The 26,419-nt window shown below is 30.7% G+C and overlaps 2 protein-coding genes across 2 annotated transcripts; both read left to right on the forward strand.

The window, feature by feature from the left end:
• Positions 1-9,310: 9,310 nt before the first annotated feature.
• On the forward strand, positions 9,311-10,833 carry LOC114392490 (cysteine-rich and transmembrane domain-containing protein WIH1-like). The gene is made up of 3 exons (XM_028353646.1): positions 9,311-9,584; positions 9,845-9,986; positions 10,469-10,833. Exons 1-3 carry the CDS (start codon positions 9,530-9,532, stop codon positions 10,512-10,514), a joined length of 243 nt encoding a protein of 80 aa, XP_028209447.1. The 5' UTR covers positions 9,311-9,529; the 3' UTR covers positions 10,515-10,833.
• A 6,332-nt stretch (positions 10,834-17,165) lies between these two features.
• Positions 17,166-24,923, forward strand: LOC114394155 (probable amino-acid acetyltransferase NAGS1, chloroplastic). The gene is made up of 10 exons (XM_028355770.1): positions 17,166-17,617; positions 18,220-18,307; positions 18,490-18,698; positions 18,866-19,017; positions 20,251-20,665; positions 21,038-21,135; positions 21,808-21,919; positions 22,034-22,193; positions 23,880-23,952; positions 24,135-24,923. Exons 1-10 carry the CDS (start codon positions 17,276-17,278, stop codon positions 24,289-24,291), a joined length of 1,806 nt encoding a protein of 601 aa, XP_028211571.1. The 5' UTR covers positions 17,166-17,275; the 3' UTR covers positions 24,292-24,923.
• Positions 24,924-26,419: the final 1,496 nt, after the last annotated feature.

Below are 26,419 nucleotides of genomic sequence, written 5' to 3' on the forward strand. Positions count from 1 at the left end.
CATTTCTATATTCCCATGTCCTTTTTGCAAGTCGTTTCGAAATGAAATTTTACATTATGGAAAAGCCTTTCCAAAATATAATTTACTAGAAATGCTTTTTTTAAATATAAATTTTTACATTTCAAAGAGACATTTTAGGAATATCATTTTGCATTCCAAATTAGGTATTCCTAAAGCTTAAAATAATAATAATAATAATAATAATAATAATAATAATAATAATAATAATAATAATAATAATAATAATAATAATAATAATAATAATAATAATAATAATAATAATAATAATAATAATAATAATAATAATAATAATAATAATAATAATAATAATAATAATAATAATAATAATAATAATAATAATAATAATAATAATAATAATAATAATAATAATAATAATAATAATAATAATAATAATAATAATAATAATAATAATAATAATAATAATAATAATAATAATAATAATAATAATAATAATAATAATAATAATAATAATAATAATAATAATAATAATAATAATAATGAACTTAAAAGTTCATATGTATATCATGTCTCATATTAATACGAAATCCATTGGTGATCGTTTTAACTAATATTTTTAATTATATTTCTCATTAGTAATAATTTTAATATTTTATAAAATTAAGATCTTTAAATCAATAAATGAATAATATTTTGAACTTGAGAATATATATTAGAGAATTTAATAATTAGTGAATTATTCAAAATATTTCTTATGAATTATAATGTTATAAATTTAATAATTTTTTTAGAATATAATTGTAAAATAATTGAGTAAGAGGTGAAGAAAGAAATATTGGAGGTGCAATTAGCATTTGACATTTCAGGGGTCAATGACAACTTTGACCACTTTTAAAAACGTTAAATACAACTTTTAAGCACAAGGTTATTCCGATAAATTATATCTTTTAATTCGATCCATAAATTATGTTTAAAAAACACATTTTTAACCGTTTGAATTATTTATTATATATTCAAAGGCTATTAAACATCATAATCACACTTAAATCACTTGCTACAAAGTTTAAAACACTACTTTTTGTTTTTTCCACAAATGAACCATGGTTCACCCTAAAATATACCTTGAAAATAAAGAATAAAATGATAGTTTGAAAGAGACAAGTGATTAAGAAAATTAAATGTCCAAATATAGACGAAAAGATAATAGTTTGAAACAAACAAGAAAAATACTTTTTGAGTTAATTATTAAATTAATTAATTTTAAGTTAAAATTAAGAAGTACGTTTGTGAGGAATAAGAAATAAAAATAAATAATAAATGATCAATATATGAGAACAGGATAAGACAATTGGCTTAACGAAAGTGTTCATATAAGAAAAATCCTAAAAATGTTCTAATTAAAGAATAGCTTCTAAAATCATTCTCATTTAAAATAAAGATTCAAATTTATATATATATATATATATATATATATATATATATATATATATATATATATATATATATATATATATATATATCTCGCAAATTAACAATATTGTGATCATAATAGAGTTAAATAATTTTTTAATTTGGTCCATTTAAAATAGAGAACTTTTATTTTAGTCATTTAAATATTTTTTGTTTTATTTTAGCTCTTTAAAATTTGTATTTTTTTGTTTTAATCTTCGATAACAACATTACATTATGACATAATGATGATGACAATTCATTAAGATACATTTATATAAATTACAATGATACATGTAACATTTGTAAATATACATCTGCCCACACACACATTCAAATACATATATCTAACATATAATTTTGCATAATATTAAAAAAACAATCCCACTATCGAAGTCCAGATTAAACTTCAGGCTTTTCAATATTACTCTTTTTTTTACTTTAAAATCCAATAAAAACTAGTGAAATCATGCTATTTTTTCATTTAAATCATTCAAAACATGAATCACAAGAAAATATATGCATATATTCGGTTGTTTAGACAAAACATATTGACTTCAAATTCGAGTCCAATTTTATCAATCAAGGCTCTATAAATTTTCTTACCCTTGATTTTTTTTTTATTTACAAAATTTTGAATGCGATGTTTTTCTTTTTCTTTTCTAAGTATATGACCACGATATGTGATCACTTTGTATCAATTTGTTAAATTAGGATATAAAAGTTAACAGATTTGCTAGATCAATTATTATAAGTTTATTTGTTTTGATAATTCATTAATTTTTTTTTTTTTGTTGAATATTGATACTCGTGACTAGAGGGAAAATGACACAAGTTGATATTGTCTTATTTTGCAGTTTAATTTTATCTTTGTTGCTGTTGCAAGTTGACTTTTGCTGTTAAGTTTCGAAGAGACGTATTTGGTTGCTGAATCAAAACATTCTAGTTGGCATCAACAGAGTCCTTGTCTATATGTTTTGTCAATTCAAAACTAGAAAATTAACATTTGTTTACATTTTTATTCAAATGTGCGCTCTTTGAGGATTTGAAAATTTTTCCCAGTAAAAATTATGACAATAGTTGTGAATTATGTATCTTAAATGGTTAATTCACATACTGGCCTTTTTAACTTTGAATTTGAAGTAATTGGAGTTCAAGCTTCTTTATGTTTGATCTTTAATCACGTGGTATTAACTAACAACTAGCATTTTAGTACAAAGTTATATATATACATATAAAGGATGTATAGTAGAGAATGATATTTTATAAGAGAATAAATAATGATCATTAGATTAAAATAAAAGATCTAAATTAAAAGTATTTTAAATTAAATTAAAATATCATTTAACCATAAAATTTTCAAAATATTTATCATATTGAAAATCAAATATCCCAAAAATTTAATTAATTTATCACGTCTTAAAACATTTGAAATTTATCACCATCATTATCAAAATCATCACTATTACTATTTTCATGACCACTATTACAATCATCATCATGATCATCTATCATCATCATCATTGTTGCCACTATCAAGCTCCAAATACCTGCAAAAGTAATAATATTGACCTAGAGATGTGGGAATACTAAGTACAGACCTGTAAAGGTAAGAATACTAATTTAAGAAGCAGCTTGAAAATGTTAGGAAATAATACTTTGAAAGCCTGAAGTGTCTTAAGAGAAAAACATACCAGGTGTAAATTGTGTTTGTCTTAGACTCTTAGTGAAAAAATCGATCTAGAAGTATAGGATTCAGATGTAATCCAAGGTTTGTGGGTGAACTCGTAAATTTTGTGTTGTGTATCCATTCATTTTTTTTCATATTTATTTGCTAGATGATTGGTTTATAATTGTTAAAAAAAAATTCCTTAATTATTGATATAATTTATATCTAATTCTTAAAAGAAGTTTCCAAATTATATTAGACTTAAGCAAAAAATTTAAATCTGAGGATAAAACTAAATTTTGTAACAAAATAGGATCTGAGAATTTACATATGTACCATATTTGACAAGTAACTTCTCATAGAAAAACGTGGTTTACATCTTATTACTATTTTCATTTCCAAGTTTAAGAAATAATTTCCTTGCCTCTAACATACTTTTGATATCCAAGCTAGTTTGAGGGAAAAGTATCAGCAGCTTTATTTTTACGTAGAAAAAGACATAGTGTTAAATGTCATTGTTCAATCTTCTTCTAGTGATCTTTTGACCCACTTCATTTTCAGGCTTCAACTGATTTGTAATTACAATAATGTCAATAAAAGCATTATGGTTTTATTTTTTTATTTGATATCACCATAATTTGAGTCCTAGGCTCCTCATAGTGGTATCCTAAGGTATTTTTACAATTTTTGATTTTTTGGATCGGCTATGAGATCAATCCTCAATTATAACTTAATCATACTTGAAAATCATCATCCTTCCTCAAAAGTTTATTACCTAGGAATCGAATTTAATTCGTCTGGTATTTTTACGTGTGTTGTCAACCGAATCACACCTATTGGGTTTAGTTCCCTCGCTTTTAGTGATTTCAATTTGCAGTTACAATAATGTCAATAGATTAGTTTGTTGGTCTCTTTTTGGTGAAGACTTCATCAAACTTAATTGCAACGTAGCTTTTTTCAAGTCATCTAGATGTGCGTTATGCGATGGTGTGATTCATGATATCTTAGGTGCTTTCATTAATGTTTTTTCTTGCTCGACTGGAACCTGTACAATAGTTCAAGTTGAGCATTCAGGGCCTAATTCATGGTTTACGAACAAAATTAATGTGAAGATCGAAACTAGCATTGTCGTGTCTCTTTTGAATTTGAGTGTTGCTCTTCTCGCCACCCGAGCTTCCCTCTTGTTCATACCATTAAGCGCCTTTGCATTGATGGAGTACCTGTTATAATCAATCATGTCTACTAGGAGATGGTGAATAGTGCGATATTGATAGACTATCTCACCAAGCATGCTTTAGGCATAGATCTTCAGATGATATTTCTTTGAGTTTCCACCAATTTTGTTTCATTAAGCTTGTTAGGTAGTTCTCTTGATTGACCTATTTGATATTTCATAAACTTGTTATTTCACATTTTGTTAGTTTTAGATATTAATAATGTGACAGTGTGTCCGTCAAATTTAGGAATGAAATTGTTTATTCAATATAGAAAAAAAAAGCATGTGATAATGAGGTAAATGTGACATGAAATTTTTCATAACTCATTTCATTTTATCCATTTTCATACAAGATTAAATTTGAACTATTAAATTAAGTTAGCAATATAAACTTATCTTATTAAGTCATAAAATATATATATCAAAATAAGAAAAAAGATAAGACTTTACTTACTTTTCAGTTAAATTAAAATTTGAATTAATAAGAATTTTTTTCTTCTAATGAATTGAAGGATTAAAATAAATAAAAATAATAATTATCTATATTGTTATCTTGAACACGCGTACCCTTATATAATGTGTCTATTTATTTAAATTTATTTGCTAAAAAAATTAATAAATAAATCATTTTTTTTGTTTTTTTTTTGTGTTTTAGTGTTTATTTAAATTATTTTGCTTAAAAAAGTATTTTAAAAGACACATTTTATCTACTTTTTAAAAAAATATTTTTTAAAAAACATTTTTCAGAAGTACTTTTTCTTTAAAAAAATTGATGTGGAAAGAAAATAAAGGCAAGCAACTACAATCTAATTAAACAACCCCAACAACATCTGCTAATAGTAAGGAGTGAAGTTGTTGAGGAGGAGTATCCCATTGAACAAAGTTGTCTTCATGAGATGATCTTATCCTAGCTAATGCATTGGCCCACTTGTTACCTTCCCGCAAGATGTGGCAAAAGTGAAGTATCCATGGTTTAGACTTGTAGTCCTTGATCTTGTTAATAATAGCAGCATGAGGAAGATACCCGGTATTTGCATCATAAATCAGATGATGGGTGGCCTTGGAATTTGATTCGCAAACAACATCACGGTGTCCCAATCTCCTTATCAACTATAATCCTTGATGAATGGTCATGAGCTCAGTGAAGAGGTTCGTAGCATATCCACAGTGACCAACAAAACCTGTGATCCAATCTCCAACGTTGTTCCTAATAATCCCTCCAAAGCTAAAAGGTCCTGAGTTCCCTATTGAGCTGCCACCCACAGTCCGCTTCAAAGTTGCATTAGTGGGTGGCTTCCAAACAACTTCTCTAGGTGGCCCAAGGGTTGTTAAGGTAGTTGTTGTAGAGATAATCTTCTTGAGCACTTGAATCTGGTTGGTCGTGTACCACGTTGTCCAAACATCTCCTTGAATAGCTTGCGCATTCCTAGCCCGCTAGACGTACCAGCATATGCACATGGACAACACGACATGGTTGCTTCTTAGCAGATAAAGAATCTAGCTCTTGACATCATTGCACCAAAAGTTGACATCGAAGTCTAGGTGGAAATGTTTCCAGATAACCAAAGCCCGAGGGCAATCTCGGATTAAGTGAAGGAAGTCTTCTTCTGCGTAGCCACGCTTGCAACAAGAACAAACAACAGATAAATTCCCCTTAAAGCGGAAAAGGTTAGTAGGAAGGTTGCCATGCATGGCAAGCCAAAGGAAAAATTTTATGTTTTATGGTTTGTTGGACTTCCAGATGCACCACCACTCTCCTAGAGAGGCACTATGAACGTTAGGCTCATGGATTAACCACTGAAAGGAAGATTTGGCGGAATATTCTTTAGAATTTGATGTTAAACAAGTAGCCTCAATAACTTAAGAGGGGTAAATTAAGTTTCAAAATTTTTCCCTAACAAATTTTAATTCTCTCTTTAAATGATATATGTAGACTTAATATGCAGAAGAAAAAGCAATGAACAATTTAATCGATGCTCTTCAAATGCGTAAGACAAAATTAAATTACAATAATGTAAATGAGATAAAGGAAGAGAGAATTACAAATTCAGTTTATACTGGTTCGGTCACTTCTTGTGCCTACGTCCAGTCCTCAAGCAACCCACTTGAGATTTCCACTATCCTTGTAAATTCCTTTACAACTTCTAAACCACCTAGGGATACATTTCCCTTGTGTTCAAAAAAACTCATAAATCAAGAGACTCGTTGCCTCTTGATCACAACAACAATTTTCTTTTTGAAGTATAAAAGTTTTTCTCTCTTTTAGAGAAGTATAATACAAATTGAAGAACTTAGAAGAATCCTTAATTAATTTGCAAGTGTTTGACCAAAGGTTTTTTTTTCAGAGAATAAGACAATGAGGTTATGAAAAACTCTGAAAATTTTCGTAGACAAGTCACATATTTATAGGTCTTTGGTGACTTTTCAAAAACTCATGAAAGGATGTGACTTTTTAGAGTTATTTTTGAAATTTTCTCACTGGTAATCGATTACAGATCTTTGGTAATCGATTACAGATCTTTGGTAATCGATTACAAAGTTATTTAATGAGAAGTCATGTCTTTTCAATTTGAATTTCAAAAATTCCTTTACTGGTAATCGATTACACAAAGGTAGTAATCGATTACAACTTTTAAAATTTAAATTCAAACTTTCTGAAACAGCTTGTAAAATCAATTTTGGATTCTGGTATTCGATTACAGCCTCTGGTAATTGATTACCAGAGAAATATATTATTTTCAAAAGTGTAAAACACTTAAAAACTTTTTATAAAAGATTTTGAGAATTAAGCTTTTAAGGCCATACCTTTTCAACCATTAAGAGATTCTTTTAACAAATAATGGACTAACGTGAATCTTTTCTCTTGATCTCTTAATCTTGACTTGAACTTGTAGTAAACTTTGAATTGCTTCAATCTTTGACATCATCAAAACCTTTATACAGCATATGCAATCACATTTGAGTGACCCCAGATCATTTTATCCTCCGTATGGTTGTCTAGAATGATGCTTGAAAGTTTCTATTTTATAGCAGCGGGCAACGATGTTCGAAGAAGCTCTCAATGCCATGTGTTATCCCACTGCACATCATTGATGCTAAGATGGATGTCCATTTCATTCACCTCCTCTAGATGTTGACAAAGTAGGTCCCCATTAAACCACTTCTCATAGAACAAAGACGCATTTCCTCGTCGTAGTCTAAACTTGAATCCATCTTTTAACCTGCATAAGCTTTCATCAGTGAACGCCATATGTAAGAAGAACTTGGCGTAACATGGCCATTCATAATCATCAACCCATTCATATATTTATCCGTAAGCATTTTGACCTATAACTTCTCTGGATGGTGCATCAAAGACTAAACATGTTTCCCAAGTAAAGAGATATTGGCCTCTCAAGATTTGCATATGCCAAGTCCTTATTAGATTTCGGGTCAAGTGATTTGTCCCACCCTAACTAATGCGTAGAAGGTTTATCACAAATAAAGTTCCTAACAGCTGCATCAATGCGATTACATATGCCCTCAAGACTCCACAAGTTCTGCATGGTATAGGTAGGAATAGTAGATAAGACAAATTTGGCTAAAGTCACCTTGCTCGCCCTATTTAGTAATTTACTCTTCCACCCAGCTAGCTTGTTATTCACTCTGTCTATAATATGAGAAAAATTCTTATTTCGAACTCTTCCTTTCAATGGAGTAAACCCCAGGTATTTACCCAAATTGGTAATGTGACGGAGCTAAAGAATAGAGACAAACCTAGTAATCTTTTATCTCTTAACATTGAAAGAGGCATAGAAGATGGATTTTTGGGCATTAACCTTTAAGCATGAGGCCTTGCAAAACAATCCCAAAACCTCCTTGACAAGTCTCACTTGAGCACAGGTTGTTTTGACAAAAAGTAGGCAATCATTTGCAAGGAACAAGTGGGAAACCTCTGCCCCCCTCATTGATGTTTTTCACTGGCTGCCAAGTACCCTTGCTAACCTTTGCCTGGATAAGCAATGCTAATTTCTCCAGACATAACAGAAACATGTATGGTGAAAGTGGGTCGCCCTAACGCAATCCTCTATTAGGCTTGAAGTTGTCAAGCGTTTCATTGTTCCACTTCAAGGCCAAAGAAGTTAAGCAAGTACAATTCATAATGAGACTGATCATCTGGGAGGGAAATCCAAAATCCATCAAAGTAGCCCTCAAGAAATCCCAATTTTGAAAAGAAGATAATCTGACTTCCCTTTCTTTTTGTGCAAGTGATGAGCTATCTCCTGAGCTATAATTGCATTGTCAATTGTGTCTCTGCTAGGTATAAAACTACTCTATAATGGTCCAATTAATAATAGAATACATGTGGGGACAAAGTCTTTGAACCAACACCTTAGATATAAATTTAAAACAAGACATTGCAAAGACTTATAGGCCTCAGCTCCTTCATGGTAGCCACTTTAGGGATTGGAACAATCAAGGTCTTAGCCAGTTGAGGGAAAGTGGCAATGGAGAAAGCTTGAGTAATCAAGTTAGGAACCTCTTGAACAAAGTAATTTTATATATTTAATAAATATATAGAACAATAAAATTAGATTATCTATCAAACCAAAGGATTGATCCAAAGGATTAACATAATTGTTAAATTTTACATTCAGAAAAACGATATATTTAACAATAAATCTATATTTGATTTTTTCTATTTTTAATGACACACTTATGACAAGTGAGATTAATATATGATCTGATGAATTGAATATCATGTTCTCGAAAAAATTAAAAGCAACAGCCATAATAGTTGCGCTTGATTTGAATCTTTTTGCCGTTAAACAACACGTCAAGTGTTGACATGAGAGAGAAGAAAAAAGGAAAAAAAAAAAAGTGAAGGAAAATATAGAAAGGCCCTTTGAAAAGGTGGCAGGGCGTAGTGGAAAAACAGGTATAACGGGAATGTCGTTATTATTATCTTAATAATATAAAGCAATAAGCATCTTTGAAATATTTATCGGAATCGTTGCAGATTGTGAACGCGTTTTTGTTTCCTTAGTCGGCTCATTCAGCTAACCGAAGGAAACAGGAAACTTCCTCTTTCTCACCGCCACTGAATCCTCTTTATATACAAACCCTTGCCCCTGCTCTTCCCCGCATCACACACACACAACATAAACTATTCAATTCAGTCTCTTTCGTTATCAAATTATTTCTTCGATCAAGGTCGTTTTCGAAACTTCACCAACATGAGCTACTACGATCATCAGCAACAGCCTCCAATTGGTGTTCCTCCCCCTCAAGGTATATTTCTATCTACTTTAAGTTTTTAACACTTCTTTCTTTAAAGGGTTTTGCTTTTTTCATATTCTTTTTATTTTTCTTGGTTGTTTCTGATTGAACTATTTTTTTATCACCAGATGTTACTTATTAATATTGTTAATTTTTATTAATGTGAAGATTCAAAATGTGACTTTTTTTTCTTTCTTTCTTCCTTCATCACCAATCTTATATCTTCTTTCTTTCTGATTGAATTATTGAATGATTGTTTTGTAACTCAACAGGGTATCCAGGAAAGGACGCTTACCCTCCACCAGGGTACCCTGCACAAGGTTACCCTCCACCAGGGTACCCTCCCCAAAGCTATGCCCCACAGTATGCTCAACAACCTCCTCCCAGGCAAGAAGTTGGTTTTCTTGAAGGATGGTATGTCTCTCTTTCTCTTTCTAGCTCCTATTATGTGTTGATTCTGTTTCCTTTTTCTCTTGTTTTATTAGAGTTTTTTGGACTAAATTTTTTTATGACCAAATGGTAATTGTTAGTTTTTGTCGACAGACGAGAACCTTTTTTCCCTTTCCTAGTTTTTGGACTGAAATTAATTTAAACTTTTTGGGTTTCTTTTTTTTTTTCAATGTTAATGATCTGTTAGATGGATAAAGAAAAAGAAATTAAAAAAAAAAAGACCAAATTTTTGAAGGCGGCACTGTCTTTCTTATACGTTTCCAACATGATCATAATATATGTGATCGCTTTGACGCAGTTTGTTAAATTAGGAGATAGGAGCCATCAGATCTAATCAATTATGTGTCGTTCGTTTCCATTTTTTGTTGCTAATGTTTAGTTTTTTTTTTTAATGTTGAAACTGGAAGAAAAATGACACAGGCTGATATTATTGTCTTGTTCTGCAGTTTGGCTGCACTCTGCTGCTGTTGCATGCTTGATGCTTGCTTTTAAGTTCTGAAAGAGACGTGGAAGGTGGTGACTGAATCAGAGACATTCTGTGAAGCGGCATTCTCATCAATATTGTGTTCTGTTAATTCAATAGTAGAACTGAATATTAACATTTGTTTAGGTTTAAATTCTTGCAGTGTCTATGAGTCTATGAATTCTGTATTTAAACTGGTTAGTTCATGGGTTGGTTTCTAACTTTGAATTTAAGGGACTGGATTTATGCTTCTCTGTGCTTGATCCCGAATCATGCAGCGATTACTAATTACTGAAGTTAAATTTTTATAAATTGTGATAAAGCTCTTATTCAAGAGTTTTCTGTTAAGGGCATGTTTGATTTGGTTTGCAGTATATGATTAGAAAAAAAAAATATGGTAAGATAAGAAAGCAGAATAAGAACATACGATAAGAGTAGAATCCTATCTTTTGGTGTGCAATATTAGATGACAAATGAGATAGTAATATTAAGATCATATGTTCAATTAATGACAAATTACACACTACAGAAAAATGCTTAAATTGTTATTATAAACAATCCATTGTTTCGATAACTTAAATTTCAATAAACAAATTAATTTTAACTTTAATTTGAACACGTCTATGTTTCTGTGCAAAATCAATAAAAAAATTATTTTAATCGATATATATATGGTTAATATTCACCTTAGTTGGAAGTGGATTAGAATTCAACATAAAATAAGTTACACCAAAAAATCATTGAAGCTTTTGCTTTCAAAAATTTTTAGCTAATAAAAAAATTTAAAAACAAACTTAAATGATTTGTAGAATATAACCTTAGTTTAATATAAGGATATTATAGTAAAATCATTTCTCTCTTCTCTCATGTCCTTGCTAAGCGTTAAGTTTTCAAACATTATCTTCTCCCTCCTCTTTTACCGGCAATAAATTTTTAATCCCTTTCCTCGCTCATCTCACCATATTATAAATTTATTATAAAAAAATTATATATTATGAAAATTAATGCATATTTAAATTTTTTTAGTGAATCTATAAATATATATATATATATATAGCTTCTTTTTTCTTTTTTAATTTCAGGTACATACTAAAGGAAAGTAAATCAAATTAATATGAAAATATATTTCTAATCATTTTTCCTCAATTTCTTAAAAGCAATCAGGAAATTTGGTTGAAATTTGTTTGTTAAATTATATGATTGATTCAGTTTATTAATAATAGTTCACTTTGATATAGGTAATTTGGCCTCGCGTAATTTATGATTTATCAACTTAAGCCCCCACTAATTTATCAACTTTTTATTCAACCAAATTGATAAATTTGACCCCATGTAAATGTATCTAGTTTTTTAGGGAAAAAAAAACTATAAATTTGATCCCACGAAAATGTACCTGAAATTTTTTTTAAAAAAATTGACTCCCACGTAAATGCACCTGATTATGACAATATGTATTCACTAAAATAAATTAGAATATACATTCATTTTCATAATGTACGGATTTTCACAATATACATATTCGCGTCATTTATCAATTTACAAAATAAATTGCAATATACATATTCACTAAAAATAAATAAATTAAAATATACATTAATTTTCACAATATACAGATTTTCATAATAAATTCATATTGTGGTGAGATGAGAGAGGAAAGAGATTAAAAGTTGATTGTTATCGAGAGAGAAGACATGAGATAGTGTTTGAAAATTCAATGTTAATTAGGGATGAAGAATGAGAGAAAAATGTGTTAAATATAATTTCCTAACATTAAACTCACTAAAACAAAAGGGTTCAATAGTTTTTTTTCCCAAAACTTAATGCTAATGTAGTTATACTAAAAAAAATACGTGAGTGCACTAACATTCCCCTTATTAAAATATAATTTTCAAACATAATCATAATTGTTAATATCATTACAAACATTATGATTATATTTAACCAGTTATTTAAGTTAATTTTTAGTTATTTTTATAAACTAAAAAACTTCTTTAACTATTTAATAAACAAATTTTTTAAAGTAATTTTTAATATTTTTTTTATCTTCTATCTAACATTTTGCAATGAGATGTTTAATTTAAAATAATAAAAAAATAATTTGTGTATGATTATTTATTTATTTGAGAAGCACGGTGCAAACAAACAAAAAGCCAAGGCTGAACCTGAGCCTGAGAAAGAAAAAAAAAAAAAAAAACATTGCATCTATCATTATGATCCTCTTGACCAAATAATTCACTCTCTTTCTGTCCCTCCTTCTTCTTCCATTCACCAAACGCATTTCATTTAGGAAATATACACTCTTTGCTGAAACAGAAAAATCTCGAGGACATGGCTGCGTGTGGTTGTTGTTGGAAGCCACCCTAGTCACTGAATAGCCATGGAGAAGAAAATTGGGTTTCACGTGGCCTCACACATTCTAATTATTATGTCTTCAACTATGGTGAAAGTGTGGCATACCACCAACAGATGAGAAAAAAGAGAGTTAAGGTTTGTGGCGAAATGCTGGGGGTGTGAACAGCAAAGTGGTGGTGTGGAGGGTGAATCAGATGAAGAAAACTTAGAAAAGTTTGTGAAGGTTTTCCAGCAAGTCCACTCTCACATGTCTGTGCATACCAAAGAGTATTTGATGCTGTCCTGTCTTCAGAAATTGTTGCTAGTCCTTGTTTGGATGCTACTCTCAAGGTAACACTTCTCTCTCCCCTCTCTCTCTCTCATACATAGATAAAATTTAGGGAAATTGTGATAAGAACTGAAAAAATAAGTGAAAAATAAAATAGATTAAGACTGTGCTGTGTTTGTTTTGAAGGATAAAATAAATATATAAGAGTTTTTTTTATTTTATCCGTCTTAAATAACTGTCATGTTTTATAAATACAAAAAAAAAGAATAATAATTTTATAAAATTAATTTTATAATATCATTAATTCATATATAGATTTTATTTTTCATTATTAATATTATAAGAAATATAAGTAAAATAATAATAATATTATATTAAAAATTAGAATTCTTTTTTTTCTTATACAATAATTATAATGAGAAAAAAATATTTTTTATGTAGAATCTATATTTCTTACACTCCTTCTTAATTAAAAAAAGTATTTTTTATTTTTTTTTATTTTTATCCTCCAAACCAAACATACCAAAGTGGTTAGTCTTTGAAGCATTTTACTAACATTTATCACCATTTTATTTTTAGTATAGAAAGTCTTAACTGAGGCTCGTCACTTTTTAATTTATCTCTTTTACTAGTTGATCTCAATCAAATCATTCTACATTCCACCTCTTAATCTTTTCTCTATTTTTATTCATTTTCTTAATTTTTCACTTACTGATTTCAGGGAGTAAATTGATGCTCAGCTTCATACTTTTCGTTCAGTAAATTTGATTCAACATGTTGAGTTCAGAATCACATTATTGCACGTGAAGGAACCTTTTGCTTCGTCACATGCCTTGTATTCCGGAGAGATTGTTTTTACGGCGTTGGGATCAAGGACTTTACGCCATTCACTTTTTCTTTTTTTCATGCTACAAGTCAATCTCTTGTCTCGAGGCATAATTACTTATTAAGAACATTTTGATAAGAGTTGTTTACCGGATTTTTAAATATAAAATCCAATTTTTATATAGTTTCACTGTCAAAACAATTGAAGTGACAATTCTTATATAAAAGTAAGAATAAATTTTCAATAATAAATTACACTAACTATTCTTCAGATTTGGTAAAACTATACAAACATATTTTTTCAGGATTCATTAAATTTTCAATCTTTCAAACTTTTTAGATTTTAATTTTTAATTCCTCAAAATTATTTAACAATTTTTAGTCTTTTCATTAAATTTTTGTCAGCATTTTCAATCCTTTAAAAAATTTGCTCATTTTAGTCTCATTTATTTTTATTGCTAAAAAATGATCAATGTTTTGTCCATTTTGAGTGTTTTGTTTATTTTATATTCCAAACTAATTTTAAGAAATAGAAAATGAAGAACAAAAAGTTTTAGAGGGATTAAAAACATTAACAAACAAATTAATGAAGGACTAAAGGTTTACAAAAATTGGAAGATTGAAATTGGAATCTAAAAGAAGTTGAGGGATCAAACACTTAATTAATTTTTTTTAACCATTACAATAACTTTCTTTGTAAGGTGTGTTAGTGATCGACTCATAATTTAATCATTTACACAGAAGACTCATTTCAAACCATTCAACTAGGTATTAAACCAATGAAAAGTGACGTTAACTTGACTTGTTGGTCTTCGTATTATTTTATTTTTGAACAAATTATAATGACACCCCTATACTTTACTCAAATTACACAAACATTCCTTCTTTTTTTCAACCTATAAAAAATTTCTAACTTTTATGTTCATGTTACAGTGGCACCCTCTATGCCCTAAACATAGTTAACTTTGTCTAGTCACGTGACTTATGTTTTATACATATTACATACACACCCTTTAACTTATAAGTATTTTTCCCAAAACACCCCTATTTTCACAATTACATACACACCCCCTTATGTTTTGTACATATTACATACATGCACTTCTTATGTTTTTTAAACATTACTCACAATACTCTCTATTGTTTTACATATAGATTGTCAATATGCATTACCATTGTTTTTTAGAATATAGATTTGGCACCACAATTTTTCACAAATCATCAACAAATTTGAGCTTAAACCATGAAATTTTCCAAAGTTTTATTCTTGGTCAAAGAGATTCGTTTCCTTCCCTATCAAATGGTTCTCTTCCTCTAATTTCTCTTTCCTTTTGTAACCTTCACCAAGACTCATCTTCCCTCTCTATTTTTCTTCACTTCTTAACTCCCTAACTAATTGACATTCCTAAAAGTCAAAGCCCCAACCAATTGAGGTTTATAAAACACATTTAAACACCAAAAGAAAAACTCAAATCGGTGTACATTGATTCTCTATAACTAAAATCAAGAACTTTCAATGCACGACAATTCTTTATGGCGACCTTCTAGGATGACCCTTTTGTTTGAGACAAGAATAGAATTCAAATCCTTGGGCTCCTTAATAAGTTATAAACCACTACACCAACATGGCAATATCTCAAGTTATATTTAGTATGACAAAAATAAAATTATACTATATGTTTAATATAAAATCATATATTTAATAATATACTAATTCACTGGTTTGATCAACAATTCATTAACTCATTATCTTGATTGAGTCTATCCCCAATCTAGTTCTTATAACTAGTATTTCCACATTGAAGTGAGAGGAAAACATGAAAATATGATATTGATAGAAAACGTTATCTAATTTGACCTTACTCTATTGCTATCCATTTTATTTTTTGTGCTTCAGTAATAATTTGATCCCTATAAAATAAAAGGTTTTATTTTATTTTAATCCCTTGAATATTCATTTTTTTATTTAATAGATGTTGTTGAGTAACAACTTTAAATGATGTTGTAACAATGATTAATAGCTCATTGACTTGTCACGTCATTAATAAGTCTAAGTCTAATAATCATATGTAATATTTTTCAATAAACTTTATTTTTGTATTATTAGTTATTTAAAATAATTAATCACATTAAACTAGTTGATAATAGAATTAAAAAATACAATTTATCAAAAAAATTACATTTGATCATTCTATCAAACTCTTTAATATTATTACAACATCTATTAACAACAAGTTATCAACGTCATTGCTACAACATCAATTAAAAAAAGTTATCAATGTCATTACTACAACACAATGTTGTTACTTGATATCAAAGACTAAAAAAAATTAAATAAAAAAATGATTATGTATGCATGGATAATGGTTATGTACACATGCATAATCGGTTGCATTAAAAAATATTTTCGCGACAAAAATCTGAAAATTATGAGTAAGAATAAAGTGCTATTTTTATTAATGACTTATTTATTTTTCTTTCAAAACAAACAACCTTCCCAATATTATTTCCACTTTTTTCTTCTTCTTAAACTAAACAACTCATATTTTAACTTTATTTCATCAATTTTTCTTTTCTCTTTTCATCTACCTATTTTCATTCATACTGTTTATCTCCTCTACCAAATACATCATACCTTTCTAAATGTAATTTAGATAGTTTTTAATTATTTTTTAAATAAACATTTCAAAAGTTATTTTTACAACTTTTTATTATATTATAAATTTTAAGGAACGTTTATTTCACGGATTAAATTATACTCCTAAAAATTATATTATCGAGAATACTATTATTAAGAATATCATTCTCATTAACATATTTGATAACTACTTGTTATTCCTTAAAATATTTTAAAATCTATTTCAATTAAAAAATATTAAAAAGAAAAAAAATAAAGTGAAAGTAAAAAGTTATTTTAGAAAATTAACACACAAACACTTAATTAATCTCTAAATCAAGTATTGTCATCTCCAGATCAACATTCCCAATTAGGTTATTCAACCACTATTTTTCTGCAGAAAAAATAAACTACTATTTTCACCATGGTATGTCCACTTAAGTCAGAATCAATTAAAAACAAATACTACAAGTTTTGAAGTTCGGGAACTTAATAAAAAAAACTAATTCAAAAACTTAATTAAAAATTATCAAAAATAATTGCAGTCGCTGCATAATAATCCTAAAAACTTAAAATTCACTGCTATACCATTTTATCCTATTTTCATGAAATCTAGTGTGTTACTGTGAACAAAATCGCATCCAACAAAATCCAAATAAATAAAGAGGAAAAAAATATCGACATTGGCGGCTTCTTGAGTTGAGTTGCATCTGAACAGAACACTTCCCATGGCGGCTTTGTCTTCGAGCTGTAGCACATCCCTTCCCAAAATTTCCTCCCATCGATTCAATTTCTATCCACACCACCTAAATTTACCTCCTTGGCCCCCAAAATCAATGCCAAACAATCCCTTATCACTCTCAACAACTTGCAAACGCCGCAACGTGTTCAGCGAAGAATTCAACGGAAGCGTGGCAGAAGAGGAGAGTTTCAGCTCCATGGACGACAAGCAATTCGTGCGTTGGTTCCGCGAGACGTGGCCTTACTTGTGGGCCCACCGTGGCGCTACCTTCGTTGTCATTATTTCCGGTGAAATTGTCACTAGTCCCTTATTGGATCCCATTCTCAAGGCATCTCCAAATTTTTCAACTTATTTTTTTATTGGGTCATTCAGTTCATACATAAATAAATGTAGGGTATTGCTAACGAGTACTTTAGGACATTGGTGAAGGAAGTATTTATTGTGTAAATCAAACGAGAGAATAAAAAAAACCATGAGTAACACAATTTTGCGTATTCCAATAAAAACCTTTCTCCTTTTAAGTTTTTTAAACAATGTATTAAGAACACTGATTAACATTGACCATAAATGTATAACCTTTTTTTTTAGAATATCACAGGTATTCTCTACTGGAAAATAAATTTATTAGATACTCGTGTGTCTATGATCCCGACTAATATCTATGTCACACATTATTCAGTTTTTCAATTTGCGAACAAGAATTAATGAAGCTCGATGACGTGTTATGCAGGGATTAGTTGGAACCAAGTTCTAGACCATGTAATAATTTCTCCTAGCAATGTTTGAGCCTAGTAGGATTACTATGGTCAATAACTATGTATAAAATTGGTAAAAATGTATTTTTCAAAAAAAAAAATGAAGAAATGCTTTCTACTCACTGCACCGTTCAATTGATCTTATATATTTAGCTATGTAATGTGGTGCGTGCAGGATATAGCCTTCCTTCATCACCTGGGAATCCGGTTTGTTCTTGTTCCGGGGACCCATGTGCAAATTGACAATCTTTTGCGTGAGAGAGGTTAGTCATACTTGCATCACAATGAAATGAAATCATCATGGTTTGAATGTGACTGGGTGCTAGTGGCTAATTTTCTGACAGATTATTATCACCTTGTGCTGTTACTTGCCAAACCCACAAGAGAGAAGTGAAACTTTAGCTAGTGTGCATGAGCATTGACTAGTGATATTGCTATTTTGTAGGGAGACAGCCTAAGTATGTTGGTCCATATAGGATAACTGATGATGAGTCTCTAGCAGCTGCAATGGAAGCAGCTGGGAGAATAAGATTGATGATTGAAGCAAAGCTTTCTCCTGGACCCTCCATTTACAATATTCGTCGACATGGTGACAATAGCCGTTTGCATGAAGTTGGTGTCAGTGTTGCAAGTGGGAACTTTCTTGCAGCCAAGGTTTGAATTCCGTGATTCAATTTTTTTCATACCATATGGAGATTTTGGTTTCTTTCAATTCCCTTGTGCTGTTGTTGCGATAACGATGGCATTCTGATGTTTTCCCACTGTTTTCTGCTTCTGTCACTGTGTTAAGAGCAAGTCTTCTAAAACTTTTTGTTTGGCAGAGAAGAGGGGTTGTCAAAGGAATTGATTTTGGGTCAACTGGGGAGGTTAAAAAAGTAGATATTTCTCGCATGCGTGAGAGGCTTGATGGCAACTGTATTGTTATTTTAAGCAACTTGGGCTACTCCAGCTCTGGAGAAGTATTAAATTGCAAGTATGCTTTAGAGTCTCTGATGATTACCTTTTACAACTTGGTTCTTCTTGATTGCTTCCTGACATATATCCTGTTGTTATAACATGTTTGTAATTTCTGATTTTTAATCTGCTATATTTCTGATTCATGCTCTATTATTATTTGGTTGTTATAGAAAGCCTCAACCTCTTTCGGGGATGGCTGAAGTGCAACTTTGAGGGTGGTGGTTTAGTGGTTTAGTCCCACATTGACTAGAGATATGCCCAAATTAAAGTGCATAAGTGGGGGACAACCCTTATCTTACAAGCCAGTTTTGTAGGGTTGAGTTAAGCCCAAACCAACATTTTAAGATGGTTCAGAGCTTATCCTAAATCCATTGTTGGACTACCTGCATTTGGCATGCTCCAGGCTGGAAGTCGTCTTGGGTGTGAGGAGGAGTGTTGGAAAAGCCTCCTTAATTGCAGACACCCCTTAGCTTGCCTTAGTTGCGGCCTCTTTGGGGTTGCTTGAAGTACAACCTTGAGGGTGGTGGTTTAGTCCCACATCGACTAGAGATATGGCCAAATTAAAGTATATATAAGTGGAGGGCAACCCCCACCTTACAAGTCAGTTTTTTTGGGTTAAGTTAGGCCTAAATCCACATTCTAAGACATTCATATTTTCAATTTGGGGGGTCAGCCATGGGCCATTGGTGAGATTGTTGCCATGCGACTAGATCAAAGGTTCTAGTTGTGGTTCAGGCTCTCTCTCAAGGGAGTAAGGCTGTGTAGATGTGACCATCCCCAAACCCCATTACTGTAGAAGCTTCCTCCTATCTATCATCAATTATGTTTCTTATATGAATATCTTGGTGAATATTAATATTTTTCTTGTGAGGCTAGCTTTTAAGGATTGGAGTTAGGTATAGTTTGGAAGAAACAACTTCATGGAGAATGTGTTAAAATAAAAGCATAGGAAGTTGGTTTCTTAGGGAAACAATTAGTAAAGAGATTTTATAAGGTTTTATGCAGTTATTTAGTGCATAAAATAGTTGATTCTAGAACTTGACATCTTGTGGAATGTGAAAAACTAAATACTGAGAAAATAGTGACACAAGTTTTTAAATAACCATTTTTTTATGTGAATCAGATTTACACCTGTGTCAATCTGTTCAATTTATTTTTCTCTTGAATGTTGCTATATAGTACTTGGATGTGATCCAACAGAGGCAAAAATGCTTAAATACTGGATTTTGATGAGTTTTGTTTTCCACAGTGCCTATGAAGTTGCGACAGCTTGTGCCTTGGCTGTACGAGCTGACAAGCTTATATGCATTACAGATGGTCCAATACTGGATGAAAGTGGACACCTTATTCGTTTCTTGCCTCTTCAAGAGGCAGACATGCTAATTCGTAAACAGGTTGAGGAAAGTGAAACAGCTGCTAACTATGTGAAAGCTGTTGCTGAAGAAAGTTTCAAGTCTCTTAAAAATTTTAATGGGGCAGTCCATTCTCCACGGAACGGAAAACCATTTTCAGAATATCATAATTCAACCTTTCATAATGGTGTTGGTTTTGACAATGGGAATGGCCTATCTGGGAAGCATGGTTTTGCTATTGGAGGTCAAGAGTCACTAAGTCGAACGAATGGTTACCTGTCAGAACTGGCTGCTGCAGCCTTCGTTTGTAGAGTGAGTTGATGGTTCAACCTTTCCTTAATGTCATTGGTTATTTAGGTCAATATTGCCTTAGCATCTTGAGTCACTGAAAGTCTGAAATTTTTATTTCTATTGTCTCTTGTTCTGTTTAATCATGACAGCCAGGTCCATCTCATTACTTTTAAAAAAAAAACCCTATAGTTCTTAAAGATTTTTCAAGAGACTGATTTTTATAGATATAATGACCCCAATGTAACATTTTTATGAGAAATTACCTGTTTTTGGTAGTCAGTTGTCCTATCACTGATTAGTTATTCCATGAGAAGTTGCTTTTTGATATATGATGACATTGCTTGAAATCCCAGTTATATGATACTAATAATATAAACTTTTTCTGTTTGTCAGGGTGGTGTTCAAAGAGTTCATTTGTTGGATGGCACTATTAGTGGAGTTCTGTTGTTGGAACTGTTCAAGAGAGATGGGATGGGAACAATGGTGGCTAGGTAGGCAAATTTTGCCCTCTATCTCTGAAAAAAAAATTCTTATTATGAAATATTTTGTCTGAGTTGGTAACTAGGAGGTGAGAGTAAGAGCAATATGTGGTAAGTTGTATCCTTCATTCATTCATCAACTGTTCCGTTTCTTGATTTTGTTTCAGTTATTAATATTAATAAACCATAATTTTAGTTGGTATCCCTGTATTGGTTATATCACAGTGAGATTCAAACTTGTCTGTAGTTGTCTATGATGAGCCAATGGTTACATGGATGTTTGTTAAGATTGAAGGATCCAAATATTTGATTTGGGTCTCTAGACCATTCTTCTTTTTTCCTTTTTAATGAAACCATTGATCAGTTAGTTGAAATAATTGGCTATGTTAGTGTTAAAAATTAAAGAGAACAAACTGGTTAAATTCTACTATTCCATGACAATATATTATACCTTTGAAGAAATTTTTGCTTGCTATTATTTTCAAAACCCAAAAATAAATTAGCACCAAAATGATGTTCATGGGGTTTCCGATGCTGCTGCCTACTAGTAATAAACTATATGTGGCAGATTGTTGATGGTGTTATACATGACTGATATGATGATATCTTTTTCTTTTCTTTTTTATCTAATTCTATTTCTCAGAGTCTTAATCTTTATTTGCTTGCCTTAAATTAATTTTGCAGTGACCTTTATGAAGGCACCCGGATGGCTCAAGTAACAGATTTTTCTGGAATAAAACAACTTATCCAGCCTTTGGAGGAATCTGGTATATTAGTTAAGCGGACTGATGAAGAGGTTTGCGTAACTTTTCTTGATATATTCTTCATAGCTACTGTAAAGCCCATATTATAACCATTACTGGTGATTTTCTCAAGTAGTCTCATACATTTGACTATTCTCTTTTTATAGCTGCTTCAATCATTAGGCTCCTTCATTGTTGTTGAGAGAGAAGGACAGATAATTGCTTGCGCTGCACTTTTTCCTTTCTTTGAGGAGAAGTGTGGAGAGGTTGCTGCAATTGCAGTATCTCCTGATTGTAGAGGCCAAGGACAGGGAGACAAATTACTTGGTATGTTAATGCTATTTATTGCCGCTGTGGATTGATAATTCTTGTTCTTAATTGATAACAAACCAGTGATTAATAATTTGTGGAATATATTGAAATTCCATGGTGACTATTGTTGTTTATTCTGACTCATTGAGTATTAAATGACTTGAAATGATGTTAATCGCAAAGAGCTTTTCAGAGAGTAGCATTAATAAAGGGGTTTGAAACTTTAAATTATGACTTCAGTTCCCTCAAGTCTACCGGCCATTCAAATTCATTAATATGGGTTCTACAGAAGTTCCAAAGATGGCATAAATGATTGGGGATTAAAGGACTCTTCCAAAGTTTTCATAGTCTTTTCATTTCTGATACTCAAAAAGGATCATATTGTTGCACTAGACTGGGACTGGTTTTGTACTTATACTATTTCAACTACTTCTGCTCTCATATTTCAGCACCATAGTTAAACCCAGACTGCCCAATTAGACTAAGTTAAATGTGAGCTGCTCCGATTAAACCTCTAAAACTGGCATTCTAAAAATGCCTATAGACCAAATGAGCCTGTACTGCACTGTCAAGACCATGCAACTGCACATGGTTTAACAGGTTCAACTAGTCCAAGGTTAATATTATTGTCCTGAAACCAAAAGACAGGAAATGAAGATTCAAACTTCAGACCTGTGGTTGGTTAGTGTCCTGAAACCATCTTTCTGATACCAAGCTACTGACCACGTGAATTGGTACTGAACTGTCCAAACTGTGCAGGGTTAAACAGGTTCAACCTGTCCCAGGTTATATTATTGTGCTGAAAGCCTGAAACTATTAGAGAGGAATGAGGACTACTTCAAACCAACTCATTTTAAGCACATCTCGAACTACTATGCTAAGTTTGGCTTTTACTTTTGATGCACATATAATATTGCATATAGTTTTTGAGTTAAACAGTTAAAACAAATTGAAAATGGATTCATACTTACCATTGAATCATTTAATCAAATTAAAGTATTATAAATATACATGAAGTTATTAATATTTTCCTTTTATAACCTATATTATATAATGCATGGTTAATTTATTTATACACTAACATGCATTATATTTTTCTAACGTATTGCTACATATGTACGTTTATGTATATATGTACCCATGAAATCCTGGTTTATCCTTAAATTTCTCACAATGTCAGTTCAATCACTAATTTGACTTTGAAAACATTGTTCAGAATCCGAAAGTTTTGGGAATTTCATTTGTCAAAGTAGAAAATGTTAGCACATATTCAATTACTCATAATACATTCACCTTCTTGATATTATTACCTTACTAGGGTATTCAATCTAAAGGCATCATTGACTTCTCTTCCTTTCTTATATTTTTGCTATGTTGGCTTTGGAAAGTTTTGAATCTTACAAAGCAGGTAGGTTTCTTAAGAGTATACCTACAGTTGTTGACTAGTTCTTTGTGCAATTTTTGTATCCAAAATTGTTTGCAAATATTCTATATCAGACCATGACAAAAAAATTTAAGGGTACAATGTTTCCAATTTCTTCCAGAAACTACTTCTATGGTGTCGTGTTAGGTTCATGCAGTGCATGGTAAAACACATTTTTTAGCAGCTGTTTGATTATAATCTTTGGGTACTGTTGCTCTATAGTAGTGTTTATCTTATGTTTTGACTGTATCTATTTAATTTATGATCAAATGTAACAGATTATATAGAGAAGAAGGCATCATCTATAGGATTTGAAATGCTTTTCTTGCTCACAACTCGGACAGCAGATTGGTACATACCCTCCTCAATGCACGTCAAGCATATGTCAATACATTTTTCTAGAGTCAATGTCATTTTGTGCTTTCAGTGCTTGTTACTTACTGCATACTCTATATCTATTCTTTAATGCTGCATATGGTTTGTTAACTCCATAAATGCTTTTCTAAAGACATGAATTCCCAATGTATTGACAGGTTTGTAAGGCGTGGATTTTCAGAATGTTCAATTGATTATATACCTGAGAAGAAAAGGAAAACGATTAATCTATCCCGCAAGTCCAAGTATTACATGAAGAAGCTTCTACCTAATAAGAGTGGAATAACTGTTAGTAGCAGATTTACATCCTCTTAGCGCATCTTTTTTCCACCGGGGAAAGGTTGGTTGGATCAAGTTGTTTGGCACTTTCTTAGAGTGTAGGTAATAATCTCCTAATTATATGGTTGCTAGAAAATCAATAGCTATTATTTCATTTCCAGATTTTGAGTTTTTTTTTTCTCTCTCACCCCAAATCAATCAATGTATGTTGGTTTGATAGTTGTTACACATACATGGACTCATAGTTCTTTTGTAGCTTCTTTACATTAAGATAAAGAAATTAACACAAGTGACTAGTGAGGAGAGTGAATTACATAAAGCAGGATGCACAATCTTCAATACTTAGGGATTTTTTTACTTAAAGGGCTCTTGGAACTTTATAAATTACAGAGACTTAAGCTTCCATGGCACTTAAATAGGAAATCTGATTTTCTTTATTGAAAGGGTTTTAGTGAGCATATTTGTTGTATATCAGCCTATCAGGATTTAGTATTATAGCAGTCTGGTGGTATCAACCACAAGCAAGCACACAAGTTATGGTTGTATAAACTATATTATTGACATTTGATAGTCAGCAGAGCACAATCATCATCACCACCATCATTTTGAAACAAAGGAGAGTTTACAATGATTTAAATGAGATTCGTGTTCTATTTCCATTAGTTTAATTCAAGTGTCTTTTTATGTTTACATGTATCACTAGATAATGATGAGAAGAGTATTCAAGTGTGTGTAATTCCCACTTATATGACCGCTGGACCAATAATAGTTTTGGCAAACATTGCTTGATGAAGTTCAAAAAACTGTGATTTGATTATTTATCAGGATTTAGGCTAACTGAATGTAAACATGTGTACGTGTGAAAAAATTCAAAATGACAAGAGTGAACAAAGATTACTCCGGTATTGCTTACAAATGCTTATATATAAATGCATAAATTTCTGATAAAATTTACGTGTGGAGAAAGATGCATGAAAGAGAAAACATTTGATACTAACAAGTAATTTCCATCGGTAATAATTAGTTATAAAAGGTTATTCTTCACAATTCTAATGATTTTAACATTGGATTCCAATTAGTTATTTACGATGCAGTTTTTGGCTGACAGCCTGACAACTAGTGCTTAAATTATGCCAAGTAATTTTGTTGTCGAATGACAATTTTGCTCTCACAAAACTGATGTTTCATATCAAACGAAGCAATTTGATTGTTTATAGGTCCAGTCGTCAATTCACACTATCTGAGTTGCAGAGTGACAAATAAAAAACCCTAATCTCAAATGTGTCACCATAATAAGGGAAATTTGGCCTTCCCTTCACTATACAGAAGGTGGCTCGGCTTGACGGTGCATATCTCATTATTATTTTTTTCGGAAAAAGTTATGAAGTGCAACAAACTGATGAGTAAGGAAAGTTAGAAAGAGGGGGAAAAAGGTCCAGGAAACTGTAAGTTTTGAATAAAATTATTTGATAGGTGTTGTATTTATATTTTCTACTAGAAACACACGAAATCCATCCTAAAAAATATATTGAAATATGTATGTATTATTTTGAATATGGAAAAAAATTTTTAAAGTTGTAAAAAATCTTAATTTAATACAATCAGATTTTGGTGACATTAAAAAAATCATAACAATCTTAATTAAATATCATAAGATTTTTTTTTATCTAATTTAAAAGTTTTGATTAAATATCACCAGAGTTTTTTATATAAAAAAATCTGTTAAAATCATTTAAAATCTCAATTGAATACAACTTCATTAATCATAAAAGTCTAAAATGCCATAACATTCTTACTAATCTTTTAAAATCCACAAAATTTTTACATCAAAATATTTTTTTAAAATTTTAATCCAACACACTGCTAAGACAACTGAAATTTCTTACGATAATTTCCCATTTAGAACATGTTACTATAAATTAGAAAACAAATACAGCAATTCATTCTTTTAAAATTAGAAAATCTTTTCTTAAGAAGAAAATTTTAACCTTGTTTCCCTTTCCTCTAAAACCTTCATCCCAAAATTACTGGAGAACATGACAACCATACCTTGGGGCAGACACATTTATTTCTCAGGTGACATCTTGTGCACATTGAAAGTAACATGTCCATTCAATCGAAACGTAATAACACCGAAATTAAATACCCTTCGTTAGATTAGTTA

Source organism: Glycine soja, chromosome 17, assembly GCF_004193775.1.
Source record: "Glycine soja cultivar W05 chromosome 17, ASM419377v2, whole genome shotgun sequence".
Taxonomy (NCBI): domain Eukaryota; kingdom Viridiplantae; phylum Streptophyta; class Magnoliopsida; order Fabales; family Fabaceae; genus Glycine; species Glycine soja.